Source organism: Oncorhynchus mykiss, chromosome 19 (genome assembly GCF_057628025.1).
Source record: "Oncorhynchus mykiss isolate SJ-2025 chromosome 19, ASM5762802v1, whole genome shotgun sequence".
Taxonomy (NCBI): domain Eukaryota; kingdom Metazoa; phylum Chordata; class Actinopteri; order Salmoniformes; family Salmonidae; genus Oncorhynchus; species Oncorhynchus mykiss.
Genome location: NC_143040.1, coordinates 42,152,177 through 42,168,059, shown reverse-complemented (window position 1 = coordinate 42,168,059; position 15,883 = coordinate 42,152,177). Strand labels below are relative to the sequence as shown.

General features: G+C 42.9%; 1 protein-coding gene and 1 long non-coding RNA gene across 9 annotated transcripts in view; one reads left to right on the top strand and one right to left on the bottom strand.

Moving 5' to 3' along the window:
• LOC110497688 (neuronal PAS domain-containing protein 3) overlaps positions 1-15,883 on the top strand; it is a 371,078-nt gene that overhangs the window by 51,337 nt on the left and 303,858 nt on the right. For 4 of the 8 annotated variants that reach the window (XM_036954671.2, XM_036954670.2, XM_090211029.1 and 1 more), the window contains one exon: positions 9,634-9,720. The exons of the other annotated variants lie outside the window; for them this stretch is intronic. In XM_036954671.2, the coding sequence (XP_036810566.1) occupies positions 9,634-9,720 (87 nt within the window). The remainder of the gene's footprint in view (positions 1-9,633; positions 9,721-15,883) is intronic. 8 annotated transcript variants of the gene reach the window in all.
• Positions 1-15,883, bottom strand: part of LOC149975193 (uncharacterized) — a 356,113-nt gene that overhangs the window by 239,097 nt on the left and 101,133 nt on the right. The gene's annotated exons all lie outside the window — the stretch shown is intronic.

Genomic DNA, 15,883 nt, shown 5'->3' with positions numbered 1-15,883 from the left:
TGATTGGAATGAGGCATGACTCTGCCTGCGCCCCCTCCACCCTCCATCCTGCCGCGCTCTAGCCCGCCACGTCTGCCCCTGCTCCCCTCTCCTCCCCGCTCTGTGCTCACCGCGTGAAATCGATACACTATATCTTTCTTCCTGACCTGCTCGCTGACCCCGATTGCTGCTTTCACACCGAACTGCAATTGGTTTGAACAGCTTTGGCCTGCAGAAAACAAGCAACCCTGAGACGAGCCCTGAGATGCTTGTGTGGAGTAGCTGTCGGTAGCTCCTCTCTTTATAATATGCGGCTGGATAACCTTGGTCCTGCGTTATAATTATACATCACGTGAAAGGACAAATGCCTTTTATTATTGATCATGGTGAAGGTAAAGGTTCTACCCTGCTCTCCTCCTCTCTTGGAGCTGGGAGCATCGCTGGGCTACTTTAAATAAGAACTGGTGACAGGTTTGTAGCTAGTGCCCCTCTCTCTCTCTCTCTCTCTCTCTCTCTCTCTCTCTCTCTCTCTCTCTCTCTCTCCTTATCTTGTACTGATGCACATCACCAAATGGGCTGTAACTTGTACTTTTAATGGCGCTCACAGACAGTCACCAGTTGGTTGCCTGACAACTCAAACGGAATCCTTCCACTGCTCTGTGTTCGCTACTTACAGCAGCGGTTTGTGGTGACGTCACACTGAGGGGTGTTGCACAAAACAAAGTCATCCGCGATTGGATCATCTCTAACAAATCAGAGTATCAAAGCCAAAAATCCACTTTACTCACGTGTGTTCTGGCTCTGGCCCAACCCATCGGTTTCTAGGACCAATCTGAACGGTTAGAATGTGTTTGCATTCCAGAAATCGTCAGCGAAGTACTTCAATCCAGACTCGTTGTGGAGAAGAAACTAACTTCTGTGGCCCGTGGTTTAGCGCTTTGGCCGGAGCAAGTTTGGGTAGTCAGGCAAACCAGTCGGTAAATTACCAAGGATTTTCATATCAGGGTCACATTGTGCCCCTGAAACGTCTTATTTCTCTTTAATATAAAGGTCAAGATTGAGTCCTGGTGTTCCCTGCTGTACAGTCACTAAGGCCAGAAGAGGCCTGTGTGTGTGTTTACAGTTACATGATATTACATTCACTGGAGCTCTGAGAACAGGTGCTGCACAGTTGGAATGTTGTATTCTCTCTCTCCGTCTCTCTAGGAATGAGCTCACTAAATGGCTTTGCTTGGCCCAGAGGGGTTATGGGTCAATAGCATTTCTCTTCTCTTCTCTCACTACATCACAGGGTTCTGTAGACTTCAGCCCATGTTGTTCTCTGTCTGGACCACATAAACAAGTAAAGGTATTCTCATCATGTGAGTACCAAATGTCCTTGTGTTGAAATAGTAGTTTGGCTGTACTGGTCCGGAGCATAGACCACAGCTACACACTTTAGTGAACCATGTTGGTGCACGAGGGGAAAAAAGGGTCAGAAAAATCATCTGTTGAATTGTTTTTGAACCAATGATGCCTTTTTCACTTTTCTCACTATGTGTCATGGGATTTTGTCATGCACTGCAAATTCGGTTTTGTGTTGAAACGCATCTGTGCTATGAAAACCTTTATCTTGGTTGATTACCTCTGGTCAAAAGTAGTGCACTGTAAAGGGCATAGGGTGCCATTTGGGACTCAGATCAGATTTTCTTCCTGCTTGTCATAATGGGATCTCATGCAGGTTGGCTTTGGGAGGTTGGTACCTGTCCAAATTCAACTTGAGGAGCTCATTTCTCCTGGTGGTTTTTCATGACTCCTGTCCTGACTACATCCACTCACATGTACAGTATGAAGTATCCCTGATGAGTTCTGCACATGTGTTACAGTTACTGCACATTAGGTGACTTGACTCTTTTTCAACCATTCAGTGTGTCCCTTTCAACCATTTATTGCCAGTATACTGCATGCAGTCTGTTATTGTATTTATTTTTGTGTTATACATTGAGATATATTGTGTTGAGTATAAACTACCGCAACGGGAACGGAATACATCAAATCTGCCGTGATTAGGGCTGTGGTCACAATCCAAGTGCAAAGGTCCCAAACACTGTTCTGTTTTGGCAGAAATACCATGAATCCAATCCCAAACCTCAAGAACAACAAGATGTTGTGTGGACTGGGCAGAATAACACAGAATTCAATTCAGTTGACACTTTTTCTGTCTCTGTCTATTTGTATTTGCCAATTGAACATTGTGTTTGAAGTTTTATTTCTAGGGAGATGGACAAGATAAATAGTTAACAACCCCTCTTTGATAGCTCAGAGCAGGACTGGTGTATAAAGGACAGCTTTCATAGGCCAAGAGGACTTTGGCGACACACACACACACACACACACACACACACACACACACACACACACACGCACACACACACACACACACACACACACACACACACACACACCACGACACACACACACACACAGAGGAGCAGCCGAAGCAGCTTGGCTTCGATCCTACTCGACACACATCCATAGCCAGAAAACGACATGCTCTGTCACCCTGTCGCAACCAAACACCATAAACACACACACACACACACACACACACACACACACACACACACACACACACACACACACACACACACACAGAGCAGTGCCTCCTATCTCCCTCCTCCTCTCCACTTTAGACATTCTGCATTTGTTGTACTTACCACTGAATAGTAGGGGTCCACGTTGCTTCTGGTTACGCATTGAAAGTGAAATGTGACTTCCAGAGCTTGTCATGGATCAAAATGTTGTGCTGGCAATTGTTTAAAAATATTGTTTTGCTATAAAGTAGCCCAGCCATGGTTTTCAGCTGAGCTGCCCAGAGATGGATTGCTTTCTGGAGTTTTTGACAGGTGTAATTGTTAAGGCGTCATCTGTTCTCGTTTGCACAAAAGACATTTTATCCAACTGTAGGACTTGCCTGCTAATCTTTCTCCCATCATTCTATTCTCTGCTTGCCACTAGACAAATCCCCTGTTATTGGACCAGATGGTGGAGAAATCCATTCTCATGATAAGTTGCTGCTAGTTTGCATTTAGATTACCTGCAAAAATTTAACAATTTACTACTCTGCTTCCAACCATAACTTCCCCTTTTCTTAGTATGGATTTGACTTACTTGTAACAAATGATATAAATCTTGATGAGTATGTTAAAAATAAGGGGTAAAGCAACACAGTGAACAGGAACAAACAAATAGAGCGACCGGTAATGCGTTTAGACTCTGGCCCAGAGTGCAATAGCAGCATCAATCAACTAACAACAGAGTCATAGAAGCCCAATTTAGAAAGTAGTACCTAGACTTCTCACAGACTTGAATAACTCACTCTCCTCAAAGGAAAGAGTTTTCAGCCCCCTAAACATTTCAAGCTCTTTTCTCTCTGCATAGAGATTTCAACTGAAAGCGAAACAATTCTGTTTATGCAAAATATGTTTGAAAAACAAAATATTAAAATGAGCTGTATTGTGTAAATTTGACCTTCTTGGATTTCACATCGAGCCGTAGTGGTGGGACAATTCTAACATGAAATGAACTGTATGTTTCTGGAAATTAAGAAATGATAGTTGTAAATGCTTGAGGATGTGTAGAGACAATGTAAACAAGCTTGAACCCATCCCGAGTATAGCTATAAAACATAAAACTCCATGGTTCAGGTGATTAGCCCCTCTAGATATCTCCTGAAAGGTGCGTTGTGCATAAATCATCTGTCTTCTTTCTCCGTCTTGTCGAGCAGTGATGAGCGGTCATTTGCATAATCCTTTTAAGGAGTCAAATTACACTGTCATGTAGCAGATTTAACATGCTAGCAAGGAATCTATTGCTTTGCAGCTAATTAGAATATGCAGTGCCTTCAGAAAAGTATTCACACTCCTTGACTTTGTCCACATTTTGTTGTGTTACAGCCTGAATTTAAAATGGATTATATTGAGATTTTATGTCACCTGCCTACCCACAATACCCCATAATGTCAAAGTGGAATGATGTTTTTGGAAATTTCTACAAATGAATTAAAAATGAAAAGCTAAAATGTCTTGAGTCAATAAGTATTCAACCCCATTGTTACGACAAGCCTAAATAAGTTATAAAACTTAAGGTATAAAGGTATAAAACTTTGCTGAACAAGTCACATAATAAATTGCATGGACTCACTCTGTGTGCAATAATAGTGTTTAACATGATTTTTTAATGACTACCTCATTTCTGTACCCCACCCACACAATTATATGTAAGGTCCCCCAGTCGAGCAGTGAATTTCAAACACAGATTCAACCACAAAGACCAGGGAGGTTTTCTAATGCCTTTCAAAGAAGGGCACCTATTGGTAAATGAGTAAAAAGACATTGAATATCGCTTTGAGCATGATGAAGTTATTAAATTACACTTTGGATGCTGTATCAATACACCCAGTCGCTACAAAGATACATCCTTATTAACTCAGTTGCCCGAGTGGAAGGAAACCGCTCAGTGATTTCACCATAAGGCCAATGGTGACTTAGTTACTTAGAGTTACAGAGTTGAATGAGTGTGATCAGAGAAAACTGAGGATGGATCAACAACATTGTGGTTACTCCAAAATACTAACCTAATTGAAAAGAAGGAAGCCTCTACAGAATACAAATATTCCAAAACATACATCCTGTTTCACAAGGCGCTAAAGTAATACTGCAAAACATTTGGCAAAGCAATTAACTTTTTGGCAAATCCAATACAACACATTACTGAGTACCACTCTCCATATTTTCAAGCATAGTGGTGGCTGCATCATGTTATGGGGATGCTTGTTATCATTAAGGACTGGGGAGTTTTTCAGGATAAAAAAAGAAACAGAATGGGAGCTAAGCACAGGTAAAATCCGAGAGGAAAACTTGGTTCAGTCTGCTTTCCTCCAGACACAGGACAATAACCTAAAAAAACAAGGCCAAATATACCCTGGAGTTGCTCACCAAGATGACATGGATGTTCCAGAGGGGCCGAGTTACAGTTTTGACTTAAATCTACTTGAAAATCTATGGCAAGACTTGAAAATGGCTGTCTAGCAATGATCAACAACCAATAAATAATAATGTGCAAATATATTGTACAATCCAGGTGTGCAAAGCTCTTACAGACTTACCCAGAAAGACTCACAGCTGTAATTGCTGCCAAAGGTGATTCTAACATGTATTGACTCAGGGATGTGAATACTTATGTAAATTAGATATTTCTCTATTTAATTTTCAATACATTTGCAAAAATGTCTAAAAGCATGTTTTCACTTTTTCATTATGGGATGTTGTGTGTAGATGGGTTAGAAAACACATGTATTTAATCCACTTTGAATTCAGGCTGTAACACAACAAAATGTGGAATAAGCCAAGGGGTGTGAATACTTTCTGAAGGCACTGAACATAACAGCACATTTCACTTTTTACTGCTGCTGCTGCTCAGTTCCTCCTCTCAGCCACAGAGAAGCAGTTCAATAAATACTGTCCTTTTCATGCCCACAAAACAATTTGGATGTGGTAATGAGTGGTTTCTCTGAAATTCCTGGAGGTTTAACTCTCCTAGTCGTTTCAGGCTGGAGTGGAAATGGAAACTCAACATGATTAAGGGAAGAAGGAGGCCTCAGAGGGCCCAGGGGGCTCTGGAGTTGTTGAATATTGAACATGTTCACATCGTTGTCATACTCAGATATTTATATATTGATAGCCAATGACACCAAGTCGTATGTTACAGTGGAAGTAGTTCCTGTAACATGTTGTGAATTGTCATAGTGTAGTTATCTTTTGTCCCAATGCGTGTCACATTGCAGTCTGCAGAGCTTGTTTTCAGAATGTTTGCCATATAGCTGCTTATACGGTGTATCAAAACTCCTAGTACCGTAAAAGTAAACTTAGTTTGTAGAGGAATTGCAGCTTTATGCAAAATTGGTCATTCAGATATATTTCATAAGCAGGCTTATTGGGCAAATAAATGCCTCCAACCAGGTCTGGAAAATCTGAAATCATGCCTATTTCCCAAATGGCAACATATTACCTATATTGTGCGTCCCAAATAGCAACATATTCCCATATATAGTGCACTACATTCAAACAGAGCCACATGGGCCCTGGTCAAAAATAGTGCACTATATAGGAAATAGGGTGCCATTTGAGACGCACACTTGGAAACACAGGGGTTAAAATGCCCTGCTGCAGGTATACACTAATGGAAAACTCAGTCCAGCTGCATACAGTCATGTTTAATACCCTTGATTTATGGTTGAAGGAGAAGATTTACATCAGAACATAAACTCATTTTGGAAAGGACACCATCTTATCACCTTCTCAATTTTTCCTACCCTTCAACCATATCGAGAGAATCCACAAGTTGTTGCTGTAGTATATTCCTCTTTACCTCTCTATAAGGGACTCCAAAAAATCATTTTGTTACTTTGAACATATTTTTTTCTTATACAGTGGTGGTAGGGTAATCATTACCCTAGCCTGGTGTCATATTCCATATTGGGCAATATTAGGGTTCTGCTGTGCTGCACAGACAGAGTGTGTGTCCCAAATGTCAACCTATTCCTTTTATAGTGCACTACTTTTGACCAGAGCCCTATAGGCCCCTATAGGCTTTAGAGCACCACATAGGGAATAGAGTGACATTTGGGATACGTCCAGGGACCAGGTCACCAGATAGCTGGATGGATGCTGAGGTAGTCTACTTATCACACCTCTTGTTTTCCCCTTGAATCCTCCAAACCAACAGGAAATTGAACACGCACAGACAGAGCAGTCTGTGTACCTTACCTCCACTCTTTATTTCAAAATGGATATCTCTAATGAAAATCAGAGGGGTCAGGAGGAGCAATAAAGGTTTGGCTGAGAGGCCTCTGGGAGCGACACGCTGTAATCATCTGATTTGGACATTTTGGGGCCCCATCAGTTGATTATTTGGGCTGCCTCCCAAATGGCACCCTATTCCCTATTTAGTGCACTACTTTTGACCAGGACCCATAGGTACTGCCCTGTGCAGGGAACAAGGCTCCATTTGGGACGTAGCCTTTGCCTGGATGTGGTGCTCAACGCAGCATCCACACTACACACAACTCCTGATCCCCATCTGAAATCAAGGACAAATTGGCAACTCAACAGACTGAATAGAATAGTGTAGTTAGGGATGGAGAAAGTCAAAATGGTCACACTCACACTAATTGCGATTAGAGCCATACTTTGATTCTCTTCTTCCCACCATTATTTGGCTTGGGCCTCTCTGTGTTGCCTTGCCATCATTAAATATCATGATTGTCTTGTCACTCGTCTCTCCCCATCGCTTCTCTTAGTATTTCTTCTGCTCCTCTTCCCTGTTATTATTTCAGTCAGTATTTAGTATTCCATTCAGTCAAGGTCATTGCTTTTGCACTTCTGTGTGTGTGTGTGTGTGTGTGTGTGTGTGTGTGTGTGTGTGTGTGTGTGTGTGTGTGTGTGTGTCTGTGTGTGTGTGTGTGTGCGTGCGTGCGTGCGTGCGTGCGTGTGTGTGTGTGTGTGTGAGAGAGAGTGAGTGTGTCTCTTGTAGTGAATCCAGATCATGCAGTCTGAACTGTGTGTTGTGTTGATCTCGTCCCACCGTTCTAACAGGAACAGCAGTGTTGACTAAATGCTCTTATACGTCTGGACTTTCCATCAGTCTCTCTCTCTCCAGCTGAGACTAGCTGGGAAAAGAGCTTATAGCTCCCAATGTTCCTGAACAGACTTGGGGATGGGCAACTTTGATGGGGGTGGAGGCCACAAAAAACGGATCTCATGAGCAGCCACAGTGACTTGTGGGTCTGCGTACCCACATCCATACCCACACATGCATTCAGTGCCGGCCCTAGCATTTTGGGGGCCCTAAGCCAGAAATTGATCCGCGGAACTAGAAAAGGGTCGCCAGGTGCCCACCCCTGGTATAAGGAATCCTCCCATATGGCACCCTATTTCCTTTATAGGCCAATAGAGCTCTGGTCAAAAGTAGTGCACTACTGTATATAGGGAATAGGGTGCCATTTTGGACAAAGTCTAACACTTTACTGGGATGCCTGGTCCTTATCGCAGTGTTTACTGTATACGGAGGAGTTTGTGATCCTCCAGGAAAACAACTCTCTTTGCTCTGCTCCTTCCCAGTCCTGAGACACCTCACAGTGTAGAGCTGAGAAGTTCAGTCAAAATACAGTACTGTATATTCAGTCAGTCAGCCACAGACTGGCTCGCTGCTGTGTTGTGATTTAAACAGCTAAACGGTGGCTTGCTGAACGCCCCCCACCGCGCGCAAAGTGCTCTTCTGAACAGGAGACCCTGCCGTGTTTGACGTCTTCACTAATTTGACATGGAGTTCAGAAACCTCATGACTCTTACAGCTAGTGATGTTGAGGACCATGTTTTCCATACCACAAACATACTTTGACTTTACAGTAACATAGTGGCCAGCCCAGCCCAGGCCCCAGCTACGGTAAGGTAACGGCTCACAGTGTTTTTCTACTTTAAAGCCTTTCAGTTGGTTTTGTGGTTACCCCTCTGACACGTGTGGAGGTAGCCCAGCCCAGTCCAGCCCAGCCCAGCCCAGTCCAGCCCAGTCCAGCCCAGTCCAGCCCAGTTCAGTCTGCTCTCCCTTTCCCGGTCTGGTTGCCAGCATTAGCCTCAGCCAGCAAATCACTACACACGGAACCCTGCCAAAGTTTTAAATACCAGAAAATAACACCATTTACCACATGCAGGGCAATTATTTCTGTGAAAAATTACCCAGGGTTTTTTATTTGTGATAAACCCCCTTTCTTAGCGGAGAAAGACGATGCACAGCCGGCCCTTTCAGGTCTGAGCGGAGGACTCATTAATATTTATGGCCTGCTTTGCAAAGAAACATTGATAAGCTGGCTGGTTGAATATTAAGTTTGACTTTATTTAAAAACGCATTAAAAAATATTCAACAAATTAAAGAAGGGACTTTTTTCATATTTTTTTATAAAAAAGGTAAAGGAAATCATTGGAAGCTTTGTAAAGAGGTTAAATAGCTCAGTCAGAGGAAGCAGCAGGAGGAGTGGGACTTGAAGATGTGTAGAAATACGTCCAGAATAGGATGGCAGTTGATATAGTTGAGCTGTTGATTATTCTGAAAGGCAATGTGAATGTATACTGTCATCACACCGACACACCGACACACACACCACACACACATGCGCAGGCGCACACACGCGCACACACACATAAACTCTTTTACTGACACCTCAGGGTTCAGTCCTGTCTACCTACCCTCAGGATGTCTTCAGGAGAGATCGAGAGAGAGAGTCAAACCTTGAGTTGTCCAGAGAGGAACTGAACTGACATACCATGCTTTATTCCAGGTAGAAATGTCAACAAGTAGACTGTTTTTACTGTACTTGGGCTATACTGTGTGATATTATTGAGCAGTTGGAGACGTCTCACATGCACTGAAAACTCCTATCAATGCTGACTTATTTTTCAATTCCCATGTACCTAAGTAGATATTATTAACATGTACATTATATTTACAGATCCTTCATTGGAAGTCGTTGGTACTTTACAGTCTACACATGCTATTTATCCACCTGCTCATTAACTGAATGTTATAAACTGACCAGCCCTACTGTATCTATCTTTGTAGGGAAATTAAAACCCTACACCCTTTCTGCATGGAGGGATCAGAGGAGGAGGCCATAGTTGATGCCCAATTCATGTCCAAATTCCCCCAGTAAGTTGGAAGTCTTATTTCACACATTCATTTAGGACATTAAGCGGTTTTAAAACATTGTTTATTTATATCACCAAGGTCATTTTGAGTGCCTGCGTAGATGTTCATGTCCTTTGATACTTGTTAGCCTGACATAGTGCTGCTTACGAAACCAAGTCAATAAACGGAGCAGCACTAAACCTCTTTGAAGAGAAAGCGAGATAGAGAGAGAGAGAGAGAGAGAGACAGTGAGAGAGAGAGTGAGAGAGAGAGATACAGTGAGAGAGAGAGAGAGAGTGAGAGAGAGAGAGAGAGAGAGAGAGAGACAGTGAGAGAGAGAGTGAGAGAGAGACAGTGAGAGAGAGACAGTGAGAGAGAGAGCGAGAGAGAGATACAGTGAGAGAGAGAGAGTGAGAGAGAGAGAGAGAGAGAGAGAGAGAGAGAGAGAGGCATTAGCTGATGAATGAGAGGCTTGTAGTCATGTTGCACTTTGTCCGATTTCTCACTCTCCCCCTGCAAGCGGTTTCATCAGCTGTGTGAAATCCGATTCAGATATTATTCTCCTCTGGTAAAAGAGAGGGCAGCTCAGCCATGGACACCGATCCTGGTTTGAGATTTAAATGTAAACCTCTAGAAGCTGTTATAGAAAAGACAAGTTATTCTATCACCCCACTGTAAGTTAGGCAGGAAAAGATGAAGTCACTACAGTCAGTCAGGGGTAGGTGTGATGCTGGGTTCCAGATAACAGGGCATGTAAATTAGCTGATAGCTGGCGCTGATGCCTGTCCGCTAGCAGTGGGACTGTGGAGAGAATTGAGTCCCCCACTGAGAGTATAGGGATAGAGCAGGATGTTCTCTCTCTCTCTCTCTCTCTCTCAGTCTTTCTCTCTATCTCTCTGTCTGTCTTTCTTTCTGTCTGTCTTTCTTTCTCTCTGTCTCTCTGTCTCTCTCTCTCTCTCTCTCTCTCTCTCTTTCTCTCTCTCTCTCTCTCTCTCTCTCTCTCTTTCTCTCTCGATCTCTCTCTCTCTCTCTCTCTCGCTCTCTGTCTCTCTCTCTACCTCTCTACCTCCCTCTCTACCTCTCTCTACCTCTACCTCGCTCTACCTCTCAATTCAATTCAATTCAATTCAAGGGCTTTATTGGCATGGGAAACATGTGTTAACATTGCCAAAGCAAGTGAGGTAGACAACATACAAAGTGAATATATAAAGTGAAAAACAACAAAAATTAACAGTAAACATTACACATACAGAGGTTTCAAAACAGTAAAGACATTACAAATGTCATATTATATATATATATATATATACCGTGTTTTTAAAATATACAAATGGTTAAAGGACACAAGATAAAATAAATACGCATAAATATGGGTTGTATTTACAATGGCGTGTGTTCTTCACTGGTTGCCCTTTTCTCGTGGCAACAGGTCACAAATCTTGCTGCTGTGATGGCACACTGTGGAATTTCACCCAGTAGATATGGGAGTTTTTCAAATTTGGATTTGTTTTCGAATTCTTTGTGGATCTGTGTAATCTGAGGGAAATATGTATCTCTAATATGGTCATACATTGGGCAGGAGGTTAGGAAGTGCAGCTCAGTTTCCATCTCATTTTGTGGGCAGTGAGCACCTCTCTCTACCTCTCTCTACCTCTCTCTCTCTACCTCTCTCTGCTCTCTCTCTACCCCTCTCTCTGTCTCTACCTCTCTCTCTCTGTGTCTCTCTCTGTCTCTCTGTCTTTCTCTCTGTGTCTCTCTGTCTCTCTCTGTCTTTCTTTCTCTCTCTCTCTCTCTCTCTCTCTCTCTCTCTCTGCTCTCTCCCTACCTCTCAAATCCACCCCTCTCAATTCAATTCAAGGGGATTTACTGGCACGGGAAACATATGTTAACATTGCCAAAGCAAATGAAGTAGATAATATACAAATGTGAAAAAAACATCAAAATAAACAGTAAACATTACACTCACAGAAGTTCCAAAAGAATAGACATTACAAATGTCATATTATATATATATACAGTGTTGTAACGATGTACAAATGGTTAAAGTACAAAAGGGAAAATAAATAAGCATAAATATGGATTGTATTTACAATGGTGTTTGTTCTTCACTGGTTGACCTTTTCTTGTGACAACAGGTCACACATCTTACTGCTGTGATGGCACACTGTGGTATTTCACCCAGTAGATATGTGAGTTTACCAAAATCGGGTTTGTTTTCAAATTTTTGTGAATCTGTGTAATCTGAGGGAATTATGTGTCTCTAATATGGTCATACATTGGGCAAGGTTAGGAAGTGCAGCTCAGTTTCCACCTCATTTTGTGGGCAGTGTGCACATAGCCTGTCTTCTCTTGAGAGCCAGGTCTGCCTCCGGTGGCCTTTCTCAATAGTAATGCTATGCTCACTGTGTCTGTACATACAGGTAGTCAAAGCTTTCCTTAAGTTTGGGTCAGTCACAGTGGTCAGGTATTCTGCCACTGTGTACTCTCTGTTTAGGGTCAAATAGCATTCTAGTTTGCTCAGGTTTTTTGTTAATTATTTCCAATGTGTCAAGTAATTATCTTTTTGTTTTCTCATGATTTGTTTGGGTCTAATTGTGTTGCTGTCCTGGGTCTCTGTGAGGTCTGTTTGTGTTTGTTAACAGAGCCCCAGGACCAGCTTTCTTAGGGGACTCTTCTCCAGGTTCAACTCTCTGTAGGTGATGGCTTTGTTATGGAAGGTTTGGGAATTGCTTCCTTTTAGGTGGTTGTAGAATTTAAAGGCTCTTTTCTGGATTTTGATCATTAGCGGGTATCGGCCTAATTCTGCTCTGCGTGCATTATTTGGTGTTCTACGTTGTACACAGAGGATATTTTTGCAGAATTCTGCATGCAGAGTCTCAATTTGGTGTGATTCTTGGTTGGTGAGCGGACCCCAGACCTCACAACCATAAAGGGCAACAGGGTTTTTAACTGATTCAAGTATTTTCCGCCAGATCCTAATTGGTATGTTGAATTTGATGTTCCTTTTAGTAGATTCTAGTAGGGTGAGGCCGGGTGCTGCAGACTTTTCTAGTGCCCTCGCCAATCCTTTGATATATATGTTGAAGAGGGTGGGGCTTAAGCTGCATCCCTGTCTCACCCCACATCCCTGTGGGAAGAAATGTGTGTGTTTTTTGCCTATTTTAACCACACACTTGTTGTTTGTGTACATGGATTTTATAATGTCGTATGTTTTTACCCCAACACCACTTTCCATCAATTTCTATAGCAGACTCTCATGACAAATTTAGTCTAAGGCTTTTTTGAAATCAACAAAGCACGAGAAGACTGCCTTTGTTTTGGTTTGTTTGTTTGTCAATTAGGGTGTGCAGGGTGAATACATGGTCTGTTGTGCGATAATTTGGTAAAGAGACAATTTGACATTGTTTTCACTGAGGAAATGTACGAGTCTGCTGTTAATGATAATGCAGAGGATTTTCCCAAGGATTCTGTTGACACATATCCAACGGTAGTTATTGGGGTCAAATGTGTTTCCACTTTTGTGGATTGGGGTGATCAGTCCTTAGTTCCAAATATTGGGGAAGATGCCAGAGCTAAGGATGATGTTAAAGAGTTTTAGTATAGCCAATTGGAATTTGTTGTCTGTATATTTGATCATTTCATTGAGGATACCATCAACACCACAGGCCTTTTTGGGTTGGAGGGTTTTTTATTTGGTCCTGTAGTTCATTCAAGGTAATTGGAGAATCCAGTGTGTTCTGGTAGTCTTTAATAGTTGATTCTAAGAGTTGTATTTGATCATGTAAATGTTTTTGCTGTTTGTTCTTTGTTATAGAGCCAAAATGATTGGAGAAGTGGTTTACCCATACATCTCCATTTTGGATAGATAATTATTCATGTTGTTGTTTGCTTAGTGTTTTCCAATTTTCCCAGAAGTGGTTAGAGTCTATGGATTCTTCAATTACATTGAGCTGATTTCTGACGTGCTGTTCCTTCTTTTTCTGTAGTGTATTTCTGTATTGTTTTAGTGATTCACCATAGTGAAGGCATAGACTCAGGTTTTCTGGGTCTCAATGTTTTTGGTTGGACAGGTTTCTCAATTTCTTTCTTAGATTTTTGCATTCTTCATCATACCATTTATCATTGTTGTTCATTTTCTTGGGTTTCTATTTGAGATTTTTAGATTTAATAGTGAAGCTGAGAGGTTAAATATACTGTTAAGATTTTCTACTGCCAAGTTTACACCTTCACTATTACAGTGGAACGTTTTATCCAGGAAGTTGTCTAGAAGGGATTGAATTTGTTGTTGCCTAATCATTTTTTGGTAGGTTTCCAAACTACATTCCTTAGCATTTCCAAACTACATCTATAGCATTTCTTAATGTTACTCAGTTCCTTTGGCTTTGATGCCTCATGATTGAGTATTGCTCTGCTCAAGTAGACTGTGATTTTGCTGTTGTCTGATAAGGGTGTCAGTGGGCTGACTGTGAATGCTCTGAGAGACTCTGGGTTAAGATCAGTGATAAAGTAGTCTACAGTACTACTGCCAAGAGATGAGCTATAGGTGTACCTACCATAGGAGTCCCCTCGAAGCCTACCATTGACTATGTACATACCCAGCGTGTGACAGAGCTGCAGGAGTTGTGACCCATTTTCGTTGGTTATGCTGTCATAGTTGTACCTGGGGGGGGGGGGGGGGGGGGGGGGGGGCAAATGGGGGAGGGAATGCTTTCACCTCCAGGCAGGTGTTTGTCCCCCTGTGTGCTGAGGGTGTCAGGTTATTGTCCGGTTCTGACATTTAGGTCGCCACAGACTAGTACATGTCCCTGGGCCTGGAAATTATTGATTTCCCCCTCCAGGATGGAGAAGCTGTCTTCATTAAAGTATGGGGATTCTAGTGGGGGGATATAGGTAGCACACAGGAGGACATTTTTCTCTGTTGAGATCATTTCCTTTTGAATTTCTAGCCAAATGTAAAATGTTCCTGTTTTGATTAATTTAATGGAGTGAGTAAGGTCTGCGCTGTACCAAATTAGCATACCCCCTGAGTCCCTTCCCTGTTTCACACCTGGTAGTTTGGTGGATGGGACTACCAGCTCTCTGTAACCTAGAGGGCAACCAGTGGGTCCGTCTCCTTTATACCAGGTTTCTTGTAGGATGACAATGTCTGTATTTCAGATTTTTTGAGCAAGTCCAGGATTCCTGCTCTTTAGGCCAAATGCAGATGACCTCAGACCTGGGATATTCCAGGATGAGATAGTGAAGACTTTGTGTTCCATAAAGTGTCCAGTGTTGTTGGTCGTGTGGTTTGGCCTCAGGCCAGTAAGTGTGAGCAGAGCCTGCTGAGCATCTGGGACATGCCATTGGCTTGGGTTAGTGTAAGAGTGGGGGTCGGGCCTGTTTACCCGCTCACTGCCTGGGCGTGTGTGACTTCCATGTTGAGGCCCTCTTGGCGGGGGTGGGGTGCATGGGGAGGGCAGGAGGAGCATAGGTCTGATCTGAGGGGGCCTAAAATGGGTGTGGGCATGGTTGACTTGGGGGGGTGTTGATTGCTTGGGGTGGGGGTGTGTACGTGGTCGGTGGTGTTGTGGTCTGGATGTTGGTCCTCTCCTCGCTGGGCGGGTGTCTATTGATCTGTTATCCCTGTGTTGGGGCTGCGTTTGAGAGTGATGTCCTTTAGAGTATGGGAAAAGGTGGGCACTGCTGCCTTGTATAGGTGGATCTGGTCATAGAGGATGTTCAAGTCCAGGGTGGAGTGGTGGGTCAGGAAAACATTTGGCTTTGAGGCACAGTCACGGGAAATACTTGCGTTTACCCGCTGTATGGTAGCAGGGTGGAAGTCTTCGTGGTAGCAGGGTGGAGATAACCACTTGTGCGTTGGGGAAACTAGAAGAAGCTTTCTCAATCATTCCGTTCAGTGCTGTGGCCACACATTCCTGTTGTGTTCTCAGGTCGTTTGTGCCTGTGTGTATTATTATGTGGCTAGGTGAACCTAGTTGGCTCTTCAGACAGAAGGTCTAAGGCGCGCTGGGTATTTGGACACCAGAGTTTAGACTCCGTTCCCTTCATCCATCAGAGCAGATTCATCATGCCTCTGGTACTCCCCCATCTCTTGCCAGCCATTCAGATTAGTCCTTATAAAGAGAGAACCAGAGCAGAGCTGTGTTGCCCACAGGGAGAGCTCTAACTGACCGTGACTGCAAAA